Source organism: Nomascus leucogenys, chromosome 18, assembly GCF_006542625.1.
Source record: "Nomascus leucogenys isolate Asia chromosome 18, Asia_NLE_v1, whole genome shotgun sequence".
Taxonomy (NCBI): domain Eukaryota; kingdom Metazoa; phylum Chordata; class Mammalia; order Primates; family Hylobatidae; genus Nomascus; species Nomascus leucogenys.
The window spans coordinates 84600772-84620362 of record NC_044398.1 but is presented as its reverse complement, the minus strand read 5'-3'; the positions used below and the strand labels follow the sequence as shown (position 1 = coordinate 84620362).

Genomic DNA, 19591 nt, shown 5'->3' with positions numbered 1-19591 from the left:
AGGTACATTTTTGGGTGTTATAAGGGGGAATTCTACGTGGTAAAGATGGTAACAGTCATAATGATCATAACATCTTAGAAGAGTCCATGATTCAGGCCTTATCAGCATTGATAAGGGCTCCCAGCAGACACAGATAAATATTCATTAATGTGTCTTGGTACTTTATTAAGAGACTATGAATGTACACTTAGCCAGTCACTGAGAGGAAAATGCTTGTTCTCCTGGGGAAGGAGTTATTATGTCAATACCACTCTTACTAGGGGCAGAAAAGGACTGATCCCTCTAGGTAAGTAGGTTGATTTAAAAGCAATTTACTAACTATTGAGTACTTTCAAATTTATTCTCTCCTTAGTACCCAATTACGTGTGTTGGTTCAAAATACACATGGCCTCACAGACCAATCAGCTTAAAAAAAACATTCCCATGGTACATTACCTGGACATAATAATAATGATCTTGTTTCAATCCCCACTCCAGGGACCCAGAGTAAAAACATCTAAATGCACCAAAAGAAGCTAAATAACGGCACATCTTTAAAAAGTTATCAATTTTTCTGTCACGGAACTGAATTTGGAAAAGGGAATGAATCAGTTTTATTTTTTGAATGGATAATTCAGAGAGTACACATCGTGCACAATTCGAAAGGTTGAAAATGGAGACAGTCAGTCTTTTCCCATCCATCCCCAGGCCACAAGTTCCTCTGCCCAGAATAACCATTGTTATCAGTTTCTTGTGTGCCCTTCCAGGAGCATTCTGTGTCTAAAGTACACCTGCTTTATCTCCTTCTAGTCTACCTTGGAGGTTATTCCATACCAGTACATAAAGAGTTCCCATTTTATGATGCTGAATAAAAAAGCTATTTTTTAAAAAAAATCAGTTCGTTAATGGTATTTCAAATTTTCCTGAAGGACAAAAAAATTGTTTCTATCATCTTTTAAAATAAATGTGTGACATATATGTTTTACAAAAACTGTAATACTATTAAAATTAGTAATCATTATATTGCTAATGTAAAAAAGTTCTAAGCAGTGACTGAATATCCAGTTTAGAACTTTAACATATATTACTAAAAATATGACTGTCAGAGACACAAACATAGATTAGAAATTTCTAATGGAGTAACAATACTTTTGAAAGTCAATTTTCACCCTGGCATCACAGAGGACTTGCCACTAAGCTTTCTGTGAAATGTTAAGTGCAGATTCAAGTCAGTATTTTATGTGGGAGAGTGAAGATGATCCCACTTGGCTTGGATTATGATTAGTCCCTTCATTGAATTGCTAATTTGAACAATTACCTCCTAGTTAGTAACCCTCTTTTCCATTACACAGATCATAAGCATCCCACTGAATTCTTTTTCATCTTTCTGAACTGGCTTTTGCCCTGGGGAACTTTGATTATTTTAGAGTTTTATTTTATCACTTTTGAAATTGGGACAACTTCCTAAGAATGATGTAAACTATCACGAAATTACACCAGCAATTATTTGTTCAGGCAACAAAAATACTTGGATATAAACAAGTACTTGGTCTACTCTTTTCCCTCTCTAAAAGAATAACCCAGGACCACCTCCCTGAGTCAGTTCTCTTTTGTCATCAAGAAGTATTTCAGATCCCATAAAGGAGACCCTTCCATCTTTTGTTTGTTTGTTTTGAGACGGAGTCTCGCTCTGTCGCCCGGGCTGGAGTGCAGTGGCGCAATCTCGGCTCACTGCAAGCTCCGCCTCCCGGGTTCACGCCATTCTCCTGCCTCAGCCTCTCCGAGTAGCTGGGACTACAGGCGCCCGCCACCACGCCCGGCTAATTTTTTGTATTTTTAGTAGAGACAGGGTTTCACCATGGTCTCGATCTCCTGACCTCGTGATCCGACCGCCTCGGCCTCCCAAAGTGCTGGGATTACAAGCGTGAGCCACCGCGCCCAGCCTAGCCTTTCATCTTTCAAAGCCCTTTACTTTGGGGGAATGATTCCTGTTCTCTAATTGAAACTCTTCCTGATGCAATTTAACCTCAATTCTGGATTCAGCGTATTGGGAAGGGTGAATTCTGAAAAGTGGCTCTGTTTCTCAGGAATAGAAGACTCATATAATCACATTTCAGATTTCTTCTGTGAATGAAATAATCCTATAGCCTGTCTTCTTTTCCCATACTCTTCACTCTTCTCTCCCTTCCATTATTTTTGTTGCTCTCCAACATTGCTCTAAATTTTCCTTCCACACCAGTCAAGTCCACTGACCTAATAAATATGAAGCAACTTAGCTGCAAAAATAGTTTTAAGTGAAGTAATGGATACACTTGTACCTTTTATTTAAAGCCTATTTGGAAGTATTGAAATTCACCATGAAAATGACTAAACGTACAAACTAAAACAAACAAACAAAAAACTATGCCTGTTTCAGTGCAGGGAAGGCTAAGAAGAAATAAGTTTTTGTGAATAGGTAGCAAATTAAATTATTTCAAGTTTCTAGACCTGCCATTGTCGTATTCCATTCCAGTATGAATCTGATTTTCCATTGTAAAGTTAATACTGAAATTTGCATATTTATCTCTCTCCACATTTCTGGTTAGCAATGCATATTCATCGGACTGCAGATGTTTAATGACATCAGGGAACCAAACAGATAATCCATAGTACCTGCAAAGACAAAGAAATGTGAGTTTGTAAAGGCGCTAGCATGCCAGAGGCAATGAGCAACTCCCTGATGTTTTCAGAGCTGTAATAGTTCCCGGAGAATGGCTGGCTCCCTATGACATTATGAGTAATTCATCATACAGCAATCCATGTGTCCCTCTCCCCCAACGTTAATCTGCAAAAATCAAGCTTGAGAGATGGCCTATGTTTAGCTGGAGAACCCCAGGTATGTAATTCCTAAACCCTTCCTTTGGGAAGAGACATGCAGAAAGCATCTGATCCTATGCCCATACGTGGTGCCTGGTCTGAATATGTCCTCCCAAAACTTATGTGTTGAACTTAAACCCCAATATAACAGTATTAGAGGTGGGGGCTTTAGGAGGTGATTAAGTTATGAGGGCAGAGACCTCATGAATGAGATTAATGTCCTTATAAAAAGAGGTTCGAGGGTGCTGCCTCCCTCACATTTTCCCTTCCATCCCTTCTACCACTGAGGACACAGTATTTGTCCCCTCTGGAGGACTCAGTGACAAGCTGCCATCTAGGAAGCAGAGACTGTGCCATTACTGCACACTGAATGTGCCAGCAGCTTGATCTTGGACTTCCAGTCTTCAGGACTGTGAAAAATAAAATTCCTATTATTTACAAATTACCCGATGTGGTATTTTGTTATAGCAGCAGAAATGGAGTAAGACACCTGGCATCCTGGCCCCAATGTCTGGCTCATCATTCCAGTCTGCTCTGAGAAACTCTCTCTCCTAGTCTGGTGGTATAAACTCCTGGGATCCAAGCACGGTGAGAGCACCTAAAGAATGACCTCTTTTGCTAATGGGGAATCTTTCTTGGTTCCTACACTGCTGTGATACTGCTATCCTGGGGGTAGAGTGCCAGTTCCCAAGGTAGTTAGAGGCTGGGAAGAGGACATTCGTGTTATTCTCAGAGATTGCAAGGTATTTCCCCTTTCTGCCTCTTGACCTTGCATGTGTTATTCTAATAGCTGTGTCATGCTGCTGTGCTGTTCAGTACAGAAGCCACTAACCATGTGTGCCTACCAGGCAGTTGAGATGTGGCTGGTTCAAACTGAGATATACTATAAATATAAAATACCACAGGATTTTGAAGACTTACGGAAAAAAAGAAGGTAAAAATTGTTGCTAATAATTTTTATACTGATCATATGTTGAAATGACGGTGGCTCATGCCTGTAATCCCAACACTTTGGGAGGCCAAGGCGCCTAGGCGGATCACAAGGTCAGGAGATCGAGACCAGCCTGGTCAACATGGTGAAACCCTACGTCTACTAAAAATACAAAAATTAGCCGGGCGTGGTGGTGCACGCCTGTAGTCCCAGCTACTCAGGGAACTGCGGCAGAAGAATAGCTTGAACCAGGGAGCTGGAGGTTGCAGTGAGCCGATATCGCGCCAGTGCACTCCAGCCTGGCAACAGAGCGAGACTCCATCAAAAAAAAAAAAAGAGAATGAATGAAACAAAATGTAGTATTAAAATTAATTTTATCTATTTCCTTTTACTTTGTGTGTGTGTGTATGGCTACCAGAAAATCTGAAATGACATCTGTGGTTCACACGATATCTCTATTAGACTGTGCTGCTCTAAAGTAGTACCTGCCAAGGTAAGGTGCCCGGACCAGCAGGATCATCATCCCCCACAAACCCAGGTTCCAGTGAGACCTGATGAATTAAAAACTTTGGCAGGGGAGTCCCGCAGGGATTCTTCTGATGCACATTCAAATTTGAGAACCAGTGCTCTAGTTTATTCCCAGTGACACTTAGCTACACAGGGAAAGAAGTGGGTATGGGCATAGCCTTTGCAGGAGGACAGGCTGGGTTTGAATCCTGGTCTTGTCGCTTACTAGCTGCCTAAACTTGGGCCAGTTATCTAAGCCTCAGTTGCCCATCTCTACTATTGGAATGATGGGAGTATCCACCTTCCTGGGTGGTTGCTCAGTTTAAATGGGATGTCAAGTGCCTAGCACATAAAAAATGCTCGGAAGACAGTATGAGTCTTTTTTATCATCGTCATTAGGATTCCAGAAACATCTGTGCCTCAGGATTCCCACCCCTTTTCTTCATAGTAATGACTGTGGGGGTGTGAGGGTAGTCATTGAGGAAGAAATGACTTAGGGGTACAACATTTATGGCATTGTTCTCTAGTCACATACATGGGGCACAAACCTTGAAATGGCAACAATGAGGAGGGCACATTACCCTGGAATGTCCATCCATCATCAACGATGTGGAGGGCTTTTGGCTAATTTGTCATTTATTTAGCAAACATTTACTGAACATGCACTAAATACTAGGCACTATTGAGGTTCCAGGGATATAGCAGTAAAACAAATCATAAAGCTTAAAATATGATCAATAATGAATTAGTAAACAAAATAAACAAGCCAGATAATGATGATTACTCTTTTACACCTTGACAGCAGGACTTCCTTCTTGCTTATCTTTGTCTTCTTTGTCTTTAACCCCTTGCTTAGGTACAGAGTAAGCACTTAATATAGGTTAATATTCAGCCTTCCCTTCCTTCAGAGATTAATGGATTTTCTAGAGCTTGGGTGGGAATTACTTTACATATTCTAAGTCAACCCTCTTAATTTAGAAATGAGGAACTGAGAAATGTCTTCAAGTCACAAGCTAACCAAGTCACCCAGCAGAATGGGCTGCTAGGTCTCCTGACTCCCAGCTTCCTTCTTTCTCCATATTCCACCTCCTGAGGCACTAAGGAAGAGTGGTCATCTTCGATCACTTGCCTGGTTTGATTTAGGGATGTTAAGAGATGAAACTTGCAACATAAATGTTAGGCTCTATAAGGTGCTGAGATCCCGCTGACCTGAAAGTGTAGGGTATTATCTAATTTTTCTTCTCTAAACAGAAAATTAGGCAACAATAGAGTTGTACACGCACATTCTAAAGTGACTATGTCAGCGATTAGCAAATAAAATCTTGATATTTTCTCCCTATTTTCTCTTTTCCTAGAACACATATATGGCAGTTTTATTCATTTGGCAACAACTATTTATTGAGCTGCTATTACATGCCAGGAATATACATCAGTGAACAAGACAAAAACAAAATTATTATTATTTTTTTAGAAATGGGGTCTTGATATGTTGCCCAGGTTGGAGGGCAGTGGCTAGTCACAGGTGTGATTATAACACACTTAAGCTTCCAACTCCTGGGCTCAAGCAATCCTTCACCTCAGCTTCCAGAATAACTTGGAATATAGGTGCATGGCACCACATTCAGCTTTGAACAAGGCAGTTAAAAACCCCTGTCCTCGTGGAGCTTCCAGAGAGGGAAGCCAGAACTTTACTCTTTATACAGAATAAAGGAGTGTTTTGCATATTAGAAGGTAGAAAGTGCTGTGGGGCAAAGTAGAGCTGAGAAGGGGATAGGGAGTGTGGAGGGGCTGCAATTTTTTAAAAAGAGAGGATGACATCACTGAGAAGGTGACATCTGAGGAAAGAGTTGAGGGTAAAGAAATGAACTGGGCAGATGTCTGGAGGGGAAAGCATTTCAGGCAGAGGAACACCACAAAGGCCCGAGATGGGAACTGTTCTAGAATGTTCAAAGAAGAGCAGAGAGGCTGGTATGGCTGGGGCTGGGCAAAGAAGGACAGGACAGAGAAGTCATGGGGCAAATCATCCAGGGCCTTATTGGATTTTGCAGATACAATTGGTTTTGCTACCTTAGCTTTATGACAAAACAAATAAAATAACTGGTTTATAAAAACCATAACTCTCAGCAAACCTAAGCTGAAAAAAATTTCTTCCTTAGCAGGTTAACAGCATCAAGCAGTATCAGAAAAGAAAGCAGCATGGCAGGGAGTTACAATGTGGACATTGAACGATTTTGCTTGCCAAGAATTTAAATATCACTTACCCAAAGGACAGGGTGAACCAAACAATTGTAAGCTTTATTGTATTATCCCTGACTGGGTAGTTGAAACATCTCATAAAAGTCAACCAAATCTGTGAAATATTAGACAGTTAGTTTTCTCATGCAGTTACTTAGTCAACCCCACTCCCCGACCCCTTCCACCAAATTATAAAAAAAGCTGAGTTGTCATTGGTTTGGATTCATTTCACCTTAAAATGTAAAAGTTAAAGGTAATTGGAATTTTCATTCTTCAGCTTCCTGGATGCCAATGGACAAAGTAACTCAAGATTTGAAGGCACCCTGCCACTGCCAAGACTCCTGGCCTAACACTTTCCCTTCCCACAGATGGAATGTATTGGCTAAATGCTGGTCGAGTGGGCTCCAATTACCTGGCTGTAGGCCAGGAGTCAGGTGTCCTGGGCAGTAGGAAAGAACCTCACTCATAGGGCAGGTCCAGTAAACCCCTCTTCTGACTAACTTCGAATGCAATCAATTGACACGCAGGTCATCGTGGGACTTGTTACTTACTCCGTACAGCTCAGTGCGGATCCGAACAAAACACCTCCTATACCAGGTTCCTGTGTCACTCTCAATTTCAATCAGCTCATCGATTTGTTTAGGAGTTTTTATTTTGTTTACCTGTAGAGAGAAACAGACCAAAGTGCTAAGTTACCTTCTCCGAAGTTGCTGAGTGTAGGCTTACAATTTGTTTTTACAGGAGCAAAAACTGACTCCGGCAAGAAGTAGGCAGTATTTGGTAATCACTTCATACATATATGAGACCAGTGGCATAAGTGTATGGATCCAAACAGCACCTAGAAGAACTGACGAAGGAATGAGTGAGAGGGAAAACCACAAAGAAATGGGGGAAGGGCCAGTAGTAATAGAATAATGTGAAACCAAAATGCCCTCCCTGAACCATTACTACAGAGACACACATTAGCAGACAAAACATCCAGATAAGTTAGATTCTGGATTAAGAATTATTTAGCTTGGGCTAAAGTGAGTGTACACATTTTTTTCTTTGAAACCTACTTATTTGATGAATTTGACCCCTAACTAGTTCTGAAAGCATTACCATCATTGTTCTCAGAGCACCACTTCCGGTCCTTTTCTTCCTTCTCCCACAGCCTACCCCACAGTGGCTAGTCAGCAAATACCCACAGGTAGCCATGAGTCAAGATTAACTGAAGGAGTTTTGATTGCAAGCATCAACATGAATTTCTCAGCCATGTAAGGAAAATAAATGATACAGGTTCAGCATGAAAAGCAGCATCTATGACTCAGCCTCTTTTTGCTAAGGAAGAGAACCACAAGACAGGAGAAGCACAGAGAATGAATCCTGAAAATAGAAAAAAAGGAAGAATGGGTCCTTTGTGGCCCTGGCCCGCCTTCTCCTGCTAATCAAGATTTACCTGTTTTTGATAAATCTGAGAGGACATGGAAATATGTATACATTACCCCTGCCAGAGGTTTGAACAGGTTTTTCTGGACATCCTGCCAACATTTAAAGGGGCAACTCTATTGGCAGAATACAGGTACCTAGGCCAGTTTTAGACAGAAGTGGCTTGGGGACCCTCAGCACCTTTCTAATTATACCAAGTAGGCAGTAGCTTCTTTCTGGCCAGGTAAATAAAGATGTCTGTACTTGGCAAAAATAATCTCTGAGTTAAATATGGAATTCCAAATCAAATGCAATCAGCTCAAAATAATCCATGTAGGAATTATGTTTTTAAAACTCTAGATTAAAAAAGCTTTTTTTTTCTTTTGTTTTTCCATCATGGGATAGTCTTAATCCAACATACTACTTTTGGGAGGCTTCCTCTTTTTCACTCATCGATGTTTGTTTGTTCATTTATTCATTGGCACCCATGCGGGATGCAAACATAGGCAGCCATGTGGCTCCAAACAATTACCATACAAAATGAAAAAAAGTACTCCAATGGGGATCTATAAAAGATGGGAAGGAAATATTGTTCAGAACAGCTCATTTAACCTGGAAGTGAGAGAGAGGCTTCAGGAACTGCAGGCTTATAGAGAAATATGCTATCTGCCATGGATGTAACCTGCTTGGAGGACATTCCGAGAGGGAGAAATACCATGTGCAAACAAATGTCCAGAGTTAGGAGGGAAAATAGTGTACCAGGAAACTACAGAGAGTTTGAGATTCCCGAAGGTTAGTAGAAGGTCAGAGGGCAGTGAATAAGGAGGACTGCATCAAATCAGCGGCAGCGGAGTGATATTTAGGAGGTGGAATAATGGTTTCTTAGTTGTAGCGAAGATAAAAGAAAGAATATAATTTTTGGGTTTAGGTGGTGCTGGTGGTACCTAATGATGAAATTTAGGGCAATGATGAGGCTTGGAGACTCATTAGGTGATAAATTCAGATTTAAAGCTGCCATTTTCCCCACCCCTTGCTGCCCAAAAATGCCATTTTTGAAGGGCCTATGTGATCTAGAAGGATGCCCACGAAGCCCTTCAACCTGCATGTGTGGAGCTCAGGAGATTTGTGCATTAGGAGACATGCAGGAAATAGCTGAGATCAGCTAAGGAGAGTGAATAGGGTTAAAATGGAAGTTAGCTGAAAATGAAGTCTTGGAAAACAATATTTAAGGTAAGGGCACACTAAGAAGAGCTTCAGAGGACACCTTAAGAGGGCCAGGCATGGTGACTCACATCTGCAATTCCAGCCCTTTGGGAGGCTAAGGCAGAAGGATCACTTGAGCCTAGGAGTTTGAGACCAGCCTGGACAACATAAGGAGACCTGTTGTTAATTATCTACAAATAATTAAAAAATCAGCCAGGTATGGTGGCACATGCCAGTATTCCCAGTTACTAGGAAGGCTGAGGCAGGAGGATCACCTGAGCCAGGGAGGTTGAAGCTGCAGTGAGCTGTGATCATACCACTGCACTCCAGCCTGGGCAACAGAATGAGACCCTGTCTCAAAAAACAAGAAAAAAAAAAAAAAAGGAGACCTTAGGAAAATGCACGCAACTTTGCTGTACTGTGGATTTAAAAAATAAAAAGATAAATTTGTCATGGCAGAATCATGTAACAACTTTTTGAAAGTTATATAAAAATGACTTTGAAATTATCTGTCACTTTTGGAGTATATCCATCTTATTCTCTTCTAACCTTCATATAACAACATTAACACAGATCACCATTAGTGGACTTGGTAACTCAACCCTTGTGGAAGAAAAGGCAGGTAAGTAGGGCAACGAGGCCCTACAGAGACACCTTCTCAGGTCTGGTAAATAAAGGGTTTCTCTTCATCTGGCTGAGAAGAGTTAAGTGATGTTGTATATCCAGATAATGTCTCAAGATTCTTCCAGCCTTATGATCCTTTAAATTAAATTTTTTTCCCTCTATTGTACATCTACTCAAAAGAAGAGAGTCCTCAAAAGCTTCCAGGCCTTAATTGAGGATATCCTTTACTTATCTTCATTTCTCCATTACACTGCAGAGAAAATTTTGCTAATTAAGAATCTGTGATAATTTGGATAGAGGCCAAATTGCAGTCTATCTTTACATTATGAAAAATTCATTTCCTAAATAAAATGAAATTAATAAATGAGATAGCAGGGGACTATTTAATCAGAAGTGATTTCATGTGTTTTAAGAACTGTAATTGATGTTATGTATAAGCCACTGAAGATCTTATTTAGGTTCCCACTTACGTCTTACCGTATGTCCCTCCAACCTATTGTAGACAAAACATTTTTAGTCTATTTTTTTTTTTTTTTTTTGAGACGGAGTCTTGCTCTGTCACCAGGCTAGAGTGCAGTGGCACTATCTTGGCTCACTGCAATCTCCGCCTCCTGGATTCAAGCCATTCTCCTGCCTCAGCCTCCTGAGTAGCTGGGATTACAGGCATGTGCCACAACACCCAGCTAATTTTTGTGTTTTTAGCAGAGATGGGGTTTCACCATGTTGGCCAGGATGGTCTCAATCTCCTGACCTTGTGATCTGCCCACCTTGGCCCCCCAAAGTGCTGGGATTACAGGTGTGAGTCACCACGCCCGGCCATTTTTAGTCTAATTATATGACTGCATATATCGAAAGATTTTAAACCATTGTTCCTTCCAAAACATTTCATGCAACCAATTTAAATTAATTTATACTGGCTTTCCCCATGGAGAATCAGCTTTGTAACTAGAGATGGAGGAATGTTCCATGCAGAGGGAACAGCAGCACCGTGGCAGTGCTGTACAGTAAGTCACATATTGAGTGTGAGGAGCTGAGGGATGAATGTAGCTGCAGAGAGAGGGGGACTAGAAAGCAGGCAGGAAGGAGACTGGCAGGGCCTCAGTGTCCAGAGGGAGGGTTTCCCTCTTTATCCTGAGAGCAATGGGAAGCTGCTAGAATGTGAAACTGGGGTATGTGTTATGTATGTGTGTGCCCATGTGCCTGCATGTATTATAAAATGAAATATATATTTTTGGAACTATATCTATGATTCTTTTATACCTTATGTTCATGTCAAGCTATATCAAGTTGAAGCCACATTCTTGGATTACCTTTCTCTGGCTTCTTATATAGCTACTTTCCTTTACCAAATTCTGATTAATTATTAACCTAAGAAATGGCCATGTGTGAAATGTCTGCCTTTATGTAAAAATGTTACTGAAAATAATGTCCATTATATTGTTCAATATCCCTTATAATAAGGCCTATGAATAAACTTTTCACAAATTAGAACAAGATAAAATTGGCCTTTCCTGAAAAGCGAATACACTACCTGAAAAGCATTTCCTGAAAAGTGAATACATTGCTTTATATCATAATGATATAATTCATTAAATTTATCCTTTGCTTTGGTTGTCAGGTGATATGGTTTGGCCGTGTCCCCAACCAGATCTCATCTTGAATTGTAGTTCCCATAGTCCCCACGTGTTGTGGGAGGGACCCAGTGGGAGGTAATTGAATCACGGGGACAGTTACCCCTATGCTGCTGTTCTCATGACAGTCAGTGAGTTCTGATGATATCTGATGGCTTTACATGGGGATTTTCTCCCTTTTGCTCAGCATTTCTCCTTGTTGCCGCCATGTGAAGAAGGACGTGTTTGCTTCCCCTTCTGCTGTGATCAGAAGTTTCCTGAGGCCTCTCCAGCCATGCTGAACTGTGAGTCAATTAAACCTTTTTCCTTTATAAATTAGCCAATCTTGGGTATGTCTTTATTAGCAGCGTGAAAATGGACTAATACATCAGGAAACCCAGAGGTTAGTTTTATGTTCAGTTACATTGCTTTGATCCTTGGTATAATTGTTTTCTCACTTATTAGATACTGTTTTTTTTTGTTTTGTTTTCAATAAATAAGCTTACCATTTACTATGTATTCCAAGGTCTGTTAAAGGCCTCATGGTGGTCTTAATAGAGGCCTACCTCTCTAAGATGTCTCTCTGACATCTTAGAGAAAATGTTATGGGGCTGCTGTGAGTGTACACCATTGTGGGGGCTGAGTGTCACTTGAAAAGGTGTGACCTGGCCGAATGGAGGAAATGGCCCTGCACAGGCTGGCTCTCTTCTGGTAGCAGGTCAAGGAGAATCACCTGGCAGTCCCTACCCCAAGAATCTCTTGTCCTCGGGTACTGAGCCTGGGAGTCAGAGAGTAAGTCTGTGATGAAAATGCAGTCTTTCCACCTTAACCTCATCTCTTGGGTTGGTGTTATCATTTAACCAACCACAGAGCCCTTGAGTCCTAGATAGGCATAAGTGAGGTTGGCAACCTACGGGCCAAAAACAGCCCTCCGCCTGTCTCTGTAAATAAAGTTTTATTGACACACAGTCATCCCATTTGTTTTAACATTGCCTATGGCTGCCTTTGCACTACAATGGCAGAGCTGAGTAGCTGTGTCAAAGACTATATGACTTGCAAAGTCTAAAATATTTACAATTTTTCCCTTGACAGAAAACATGTCCCAATCCCTGGTGTTGAGGATTCTCTGAGGAGAAGACTCACCGTGAAGACCTTCTCAGGCTGACCCCGGGCTCTCATGTTGGTGTCATGAATTAACTTCAGAATCATCCAAGCTTCATCATGTTTTCCAACCTAAGAAATGAGAGTGGACAATGAAGCGCTAGGAGTGATACACTTACCCTCCCTGATTTTCCAATAGCCGTCTTGCATTGTCAGATCAAATGAGGTGTAATTGTGCAAATGTATCTTAGTACATCCCATTGGAACATACAGACTGTTTGGATATCACTGAATACATGAGCAGTTCAAATAATGTGGTTATAACTAGAAATAGTATCTCCAGATGGTAAAATTTCGCTATAAAACAATAAATCATGTTTTCTTCATTGAGCCAAGTGATTTGTTTAAGGAGAAACATGAGTGCCTTCTAGCCACGAGGCAGCTTTTTTACATGTTGGTTGTTGAAAGCAGGTCTCCATGAAACCAAACCCTCCATCATTCTATAATAGGAAGGGAAAATGTACCTCTCAAATAGGCAAATGTGCTTTCCTAGAATTAACAAGGAACTTTTTCCAATAGAGGCGGGCTACCTGAGTATCTGCAATAGTAAGTGTTACCTCCAATAAGAATCGTGGGCTTTCAGGCATGAATGTGAGGGCCACCACGGAGGAGACACAGGGGAGTGCACAGACGATGACAAACACACGCCAACTGTGAAACTGGTAGGCCGATCCCATGCTGAAGCTCCACCCTGGAAAAGGAGGACAGGGAGAGTGAGGGAGAGCTCCTCCCAGACAGCCTCCTGGGAATGTCACCCGGGGTGCCCGAGCCATGGACTTATTAGTAAAGTCTGACTATCCACAGAGCAGTGAGCTGATCTGGGCGTCATCCACGGTGGCCAGCTCAGCTTTAAGACCCATAATGGCAGAGCCGAGAAGAAAGGTGCTTAGAACCAAACGGGTCAAGGCCAAAGTATGGGGGTGCAGGTATGCATGTACCAAACCCCAAAGGCCAACATAAATTTGGGATGCTTTTTCCAATAGACCATTGTGCTAGTTATCTTTTGTTTGCTCTTCCAGATCACTCTCCACTCTTTCCCACTCTGCTGTGTGCTAGGGAATGGCCCTCTATGGACTGCATCAACCAGCTCCCTTGCCCACTGGCTTGTAGCTAAGTTTGAACAAAGGAAGGAAGGCAAGAGAACAGAGTGAAGGAGGGTTGGGATATTTATTTCCCTTGCTTCCCTTCTCCCTTCCCCCCTGACTGGCTGGAGGTCTGGCAGTGGGTGCTCTCATTTCCTGGGCCTTCTTTCACAGCAGCCACAGCTCTTGTCAGGGTCTGGCCACCCCTCCCTCCTGTTGCTCTTTGAGGCATAGGTGGATCCAAGGTGCTTTATTATTCCTTATTGCTTTCTCTGAATGGTTCCCACATCTTCATAAAGAGTCCCTTCACTAAACTCCTTTCCACGGCCCCTTTTGAGGGTGTCACTAGCTTCCTGCTGGCACCCTGACCAGTACAATTGCGGTTGCTGCATGTCTCCTCATCCACCTCATGAAATAGATGCAGAGAATTTTACATTTCTAAATAGAACACTTTAACTTCTAAATATTATAAAAGTATAAGTTTTTATATAATATAAAAATAAGCATAATGGGATATAAACAGAAATCCTTTCAAGAACTAAAAGAAAGCTAATATTTGAATAAACATAAAATGGTTGAAAGCAAACCATTTTATATCCATTCAAATGAATATAAAATTCATTCAAATGGCTGGTTCTAAATGAGAAATAATGAGGCGTACCAAATCTAATTGAAAACAGAGAGGAGATTTATAAAGGCATAGATGAATTATGTGAGGTGAAATTTTAATTTATAGCAATGCTTGGTATTTATATGCCTTTTTGTGAACAAAAATCAGATAGTATACATCCTATCTCCAGGAGAGCTGTATAATTACTCGTTGTTTACCTGGGAGCCAAGTGAGATTCTGAAGGTGATGTAACTTCCTCAAGGCCACAGAGCTGAAGTTACACATCAGTCTTTCCTGCCAGGACTTGAGACAGAATCTTACAGCCACACACAGCCTCATGTGTGTGCACGCTTAGTCATTCTTAAATGCTGAATTTGTTGACAAATGATGTAAACATCAATGACATGCTATATTAATCTTAGATTAGTAGAATCTGGGAATTTAATATATGAAGCTAATGTGTATTACCATATTAATTATATCATAAACTGTAGGGTGTATTATTGCTATGATGTCTTATGTAGCAGAAGTTCAAAACTCTCACATATCCAAAATGCAGAAAAAAACCCTATGACGGATCAGAGAAAACAACTTGTTCACTTCACATTTGATCTCAGAGCTTCATATAAAGAACTTCTTTTTAAAAGCTCTAAATCCTATTACTTTAAGGCACTGAAAGAAAAATACAAGCTTTAGGTGGCCGAGTTAAGCAAATGCAATGTTTTAAATTTCAGGCCACAGCACATTTCATAAAGTATAGGGGGAAACAACGAAGGCAAGAGAAGGGAAGGTCTCTGGTACCACTGTTCTTTTGTTTCTGTTTTGAGATGGAGTATCACTCTGTCGCCAGGCTGGAGTGCAGTGGTACAATCTCAGCTCACTGCAACCTCCACCTCCTGGGTTCAAGCAATTCTCCTGCCTCAGCCTCCCGAGTAGCTAGGACTACAGGTGCACGCCACCATGCCCAGCTAATTTTTGTATTTTTAGTAGAGACGGGGTTTCACCATGTTGGCCAGGATGGTCTCGATCTCCTGATCTCGTGATCTGCCCACCTCAGCCTTCCAAAGTGCTAGGATTACAGGCCTGAGCCACCGCACCCAGAATTGTTTTTGTTTTGTTTTGTTTTTTTGAGATGGAGTCTCACTCTGTCGCTCAGGCTAGAGTGCAGTGGCACGATCTCGGCTCACTGTAATCTTTGGCTTCTGGGTTCACGTGATTCTCATGCCTCAGCCTCCTGAGTAGCTGGGATTACAGGTGCCTGCCACCACGCCTGGCTAGTTTTTTTGAATTTTTAGTAGAGATGCGGTTTCACCATGTTGGCCAGACTGGTCTTGAACTCCTGACCTCAAGTGATCTGCCCGCCTCGGCCTCCCAAAGTGCTGGGATTACAAGTGTGAGCCACTGTGCCTAGTCTCTGGTACCACTGTTCTAATCAATTGTGGAGGAAAAGTTAAATATTAAATTTGAACTCAGTTGAACATGGACACAAACAATGGTCACCAAGTCCCAGAACAGGTGGTGTGAGCCCCTTGAGGCGTTCATCCAGCACTGTTTTGGAGAAATCTCTACTTCAATCGACTCCTACACATTAGTTATTGAAAAACAATAGACAATCACGAAACCAGGTTGACTTTTTTGTGTACCTTGAGCCCAGTCGCGAGGGGCCCTTGTGACTGGGCCTCATGCCAAACAACTTGTTACAAAGAGAGCTGGGGTCCCGGACTGCGCCGAAGCTTCATGAGACCTCTCCTTGTCTGTTCATGGATGAGTGGCCGACTCTGGAACCCAGGCTGTTGCTTCCCAGTCTGGGAGTGAATCCTCCATAGTCTGGTGAATGTAAATCTCTTTTCTTCTCTCCTTGCCATTGCAATTTGCTTATTATATCAATCTGCTTATTATATCAATTTGCTTATTATATCATTTGCTTATTTTATCAATTTGCTTATTATATCTGCATTGCCATTTACGTGGGATAAAGCTTGTTTACCCTTAAAGGTATCGTGCGTGTGCCTTTTCTTCTCCCCTCATGTGTTTCTCACACAGAACATCAATTAGTTCAGAAGGTAAAGTTTTCAAAGGCAAATAGGATTAAGTGATTTAACCAAAGAGAAAGTCACTACAATGGTTACAGCAGGCAGCTTCTTATGGTAGAATAATATTCCCTCACCCCTAAAGATGTCCTCATCCTAATCTGTGAATATGTTACCTTACATGCCAAGGGGCTTTGCAAGTGTTATTAAGTTAAGGATCTTGAGATAAAGAGATTATTTTATATTATGCAGTTGGGCTCAATGTAAATACAAATGTCCCTAGAAGGAAAAGAGGGAGGCAGGGACACTGAGAAAGGGAGATGGGTTGAGGGAAGCAGAGGTTAGTTTGGAGAGAGATTTGAAGATGCTGTGCTGCTGGCTTTGAAGATAGAGGAGTGGGTCACAAACTAGGAAATGCAGGTGGCCGGTAGAAGCTGGCAAAGTCAAGGACACACAATCTCTCCTAGAGCCTCCAGAAGGAGACTCTAGAAGCCCTGCCAATCCATTTAAACTTTTGATCTCTAGAACTGTCAGATAATAAATCTGTGTTGTTTAAAGCCAATATGCTTATAGCGATTTGTTACAGCAGCAACAGAAACCAATACACTTCTTCTTACAGTTAAAGCTCTACTGCTAACTTGGCTGATAGAAGTTAAGTTGGAGAACCGTAGCATTCTCTATAAAACTTCAGGCTCCCTGCCTTTTTTTTTCTTTTTATTTTACTTTGCATAACAAGTTTATTTTTTAAAAAGGCATATAGACAATAAAGTAAATTTTAAATCAGATCTTAACTTCTGTCCTAGAATCGTTCCATTAAGTTCTAGTCTATGAAAACTTTTAGTTGAATAATCGTCATCTTCAGAGTCCATTACTTTTCTTCTGTTGAATTTCACTGTTGTTGTCTTTTCCTTTTTTAAGGGTTTCTATTAAACCTAGTTCTGATACCTTCTCACTTAGTTGTCCATACCTTGCCATCTGTATAAGGTAATTCTCTACTGCTTTAGTTTTTTTAGTCTTCACAAGTGCTAAGTTACTTAACCTGGCCGGGGGCCGACTGATTCAGAACTTTGGCTAAGATACTGTTTCTCATTTCTGCCGCCCTGTGCTTTGCTTCCTGTTGGGCCGCATCGCCAGGATCCTGTCATCCCGGCGGGCTCAGACCCTGCCGCGCTCTCAGTACTGGGAACACAGCGGACCCTCACCTGTCGGGTGAACTTGGGTCAGAACAACTGAATTCCGGAAAAGCTGAATTCGGCCCGGCTGCAACTGCTGGCTCCAAAAGCTGAGATTGTGCTTGGACCCAGGCCTGGCAGGATGAGCCTGCTCTGGGCCAGGGGACCCCACACCCCCACACCTGGGCAGGTCCTGCACCTGGCGGCCCCTGCCGCCTGCCTCCCAGGCCCTCCGTGGGGAAAGCAGCCAGGCCACCTCGGAGACAGCCACAAGGCCACCAGGGCAGCGCCGGGCAGGCTCCCTGCTTTTGCTTGGACTTCTCCAGAAGCCTCTCCAAGGACGCCAGGCTCCGTCTTGACAGCTGGTCTTGGGAATTTTGTTCTTCACTCTTACTGCTCTGGAACATCGTATCAGCTGGTGGAGAGACTGATGGCAACATGATTCCAGTTGGGCCATTTTCAGCCTCCCAAGGAATTGGACCACAATCGAAACCCAGGAGAGAGCTAACTGATGCAGAGTCCAGCTCTGCTCAGCTTAGAATCACTTCTCCACGTGTAGATTCTTCCATCGAACAGCTGAAGTTTAGCCTCCTTGTTGCTGTTGAGGTCCTTCTCTCCCTCTTTGCTTACTGTGTGTGTGCATATGCCTGTGTGACACACACATATGAACACACACATGCTGGTGGTGTCTCTCTCTCTCTAAGGGTTGTGTTGTCCACTCATTTCTCTCTCCGTTTGTTTGTAATATGCTTTTTTTCCCCAGTCTCCAAAACCATTTTATACCTTTTTCCATTTCTCTTTAAATCTCCAGCAGCCAACTTCACTCCTGGCACTTGACTTTACTTCCTATTTCTTAGAGGAAATAAACACAGAGAGAACTACATACATCTCATCTTCTCATCCCTGAATCTATTCATCCACCTGCCCCCGTTCCATCTCCCTGTCTTCCCTTTGGTTACAACAGATGAGCCATCCATGTGCCTAGCTAAGGCCACCCTGCTCACATGGGCAGTGGAGCTCATCCTTCTCTTTCCCTCAAGGACAGAACTCCTGTAAGTATTTGCCTTTCCTCTCCAACTCTCCTCGTCATGTTCTCTCACTTTGCTTGATGGGTCATTCTATCAGCACATCTCTATCTGACACCTGAGAAAGAGCCCTTCCTCCACTCCCACAGGCTTCTCCAGCTGCACTGCTATTCCTCAGTTCTCCTTTACAGTAAAACCTCAAAAGGATGGTCTATAGCCAGTCTCCACTTTCTCCGCCACTATTCTCACCCCAAACAGGCTGTCCCCAAATTCCACAGAAACTGCGCTAACCAAGGTCACCAGTCTTTGCCATATTTAATGGTTGCTTCTCTGTTTTCACTCTAGTCAAACTCTCTAAATCATTCTGTATAGCTGTCCATTCCACTGTTTTTTGTAAAACTTTTTTCCCTTGGCTTCCTCATCACTATGTGCTAGTTTCGTTCCCACCTCACTGGCTTTCCTTCAGTTTCCTTAGCTGGCTCTTCTGACTGGCTCCCAAAGGTTGGCACAGTCCAAATCTTGGTCATTAGTCATCTCCTCTCTCCATAGGCCCTTTCTAGGGGGACTAATCTATCTTCATGACTGTAAGTGCCACCTGCATGCCACTGTCTCTGAAATACATTCTTTTCTCTTCCCAGAGCTCCAGAAATATACCTCAACCTGCCTACTTACATCTTCACAGAGATGCCTAATGGGTGTCTCAGAGTTACCATGTCTAAAATGGAATTTTGGTTTCCTGCCACACTACCAAGGAAAACTCTTGTTTCTCTCTTACCCTTCCCTATTTCAGCACTGTCAGACCCCAGATACACATCGCAAAAACCGAGACCTCATCCTCATCTTCTTTTTCCCTCACAATCCCCAATGTTCAATCCATCAGCAAGTTCCAGCTCTAAAATACACCTCAAAGCCACTCAATTCTCCCTGTCTCCATGGCACTGCACAGGTTCCGGCCGACGTGGACCTTCCCCTGACCTTTAGCAATAGCCTCCTGTTTGGTCTCCCTGTCACTCTTGGTCCTCCATAGTCCACTCTTCCTATAGCAGCCAGAGTTATCCTTTTAAAATGTCAATAAGGTCACTTCACTCTGTCACTTGAAAGCCTCCCACAGCTCCCAGTATATCTGGAATGAAACCCAAATGTCTCATCGTGGCACCTA

The 19591-nt window shown here is 42.2% G+C and overlaps 1 protein-coding gene across 2 annotated transcripts in view; it reads right to left on the bottom strand.

Moving 5' to 3' along the window:
- The window catches only part of SV2C (synaptic vesicle glycoprotein 2C), a 261367-nt gene that overhangs the window by 42359 nt on the left and 199417 nt on the right, over positions 1 to 19591 (bottom strand). For both annotated transcript variants that reach the window (XR_004026754.1, XM_003266080.4), the window contains exons 5-9: positions 13071 to 13204; positions 12496 to 12585; positions 7060 to 7170; positions 6535 to 6623; positions 2467 to 2631 (exon numbers count right to left, since the gene is read on the bottom strand). Coding sequence is in view for 1 of the 2 variants with exons in the window: in XM_003266080.4 (XP_003266128.1) it covers positions 2467 to 2631; positions 6535 to 6623; positions 7060 to 7170; positions 12496 to 12585; positions 13071 to 13204 (589 nt within the window). In the remaining variant the exon portion in view is untranslated. The remainder of the gene's footprint in view (positions 1 to 2466; positions 2632 to 6534; positions 6624 to 7059; positions 7171 to 12495; positions 12586 to 13070; positions 13205 to 19591) is intronic.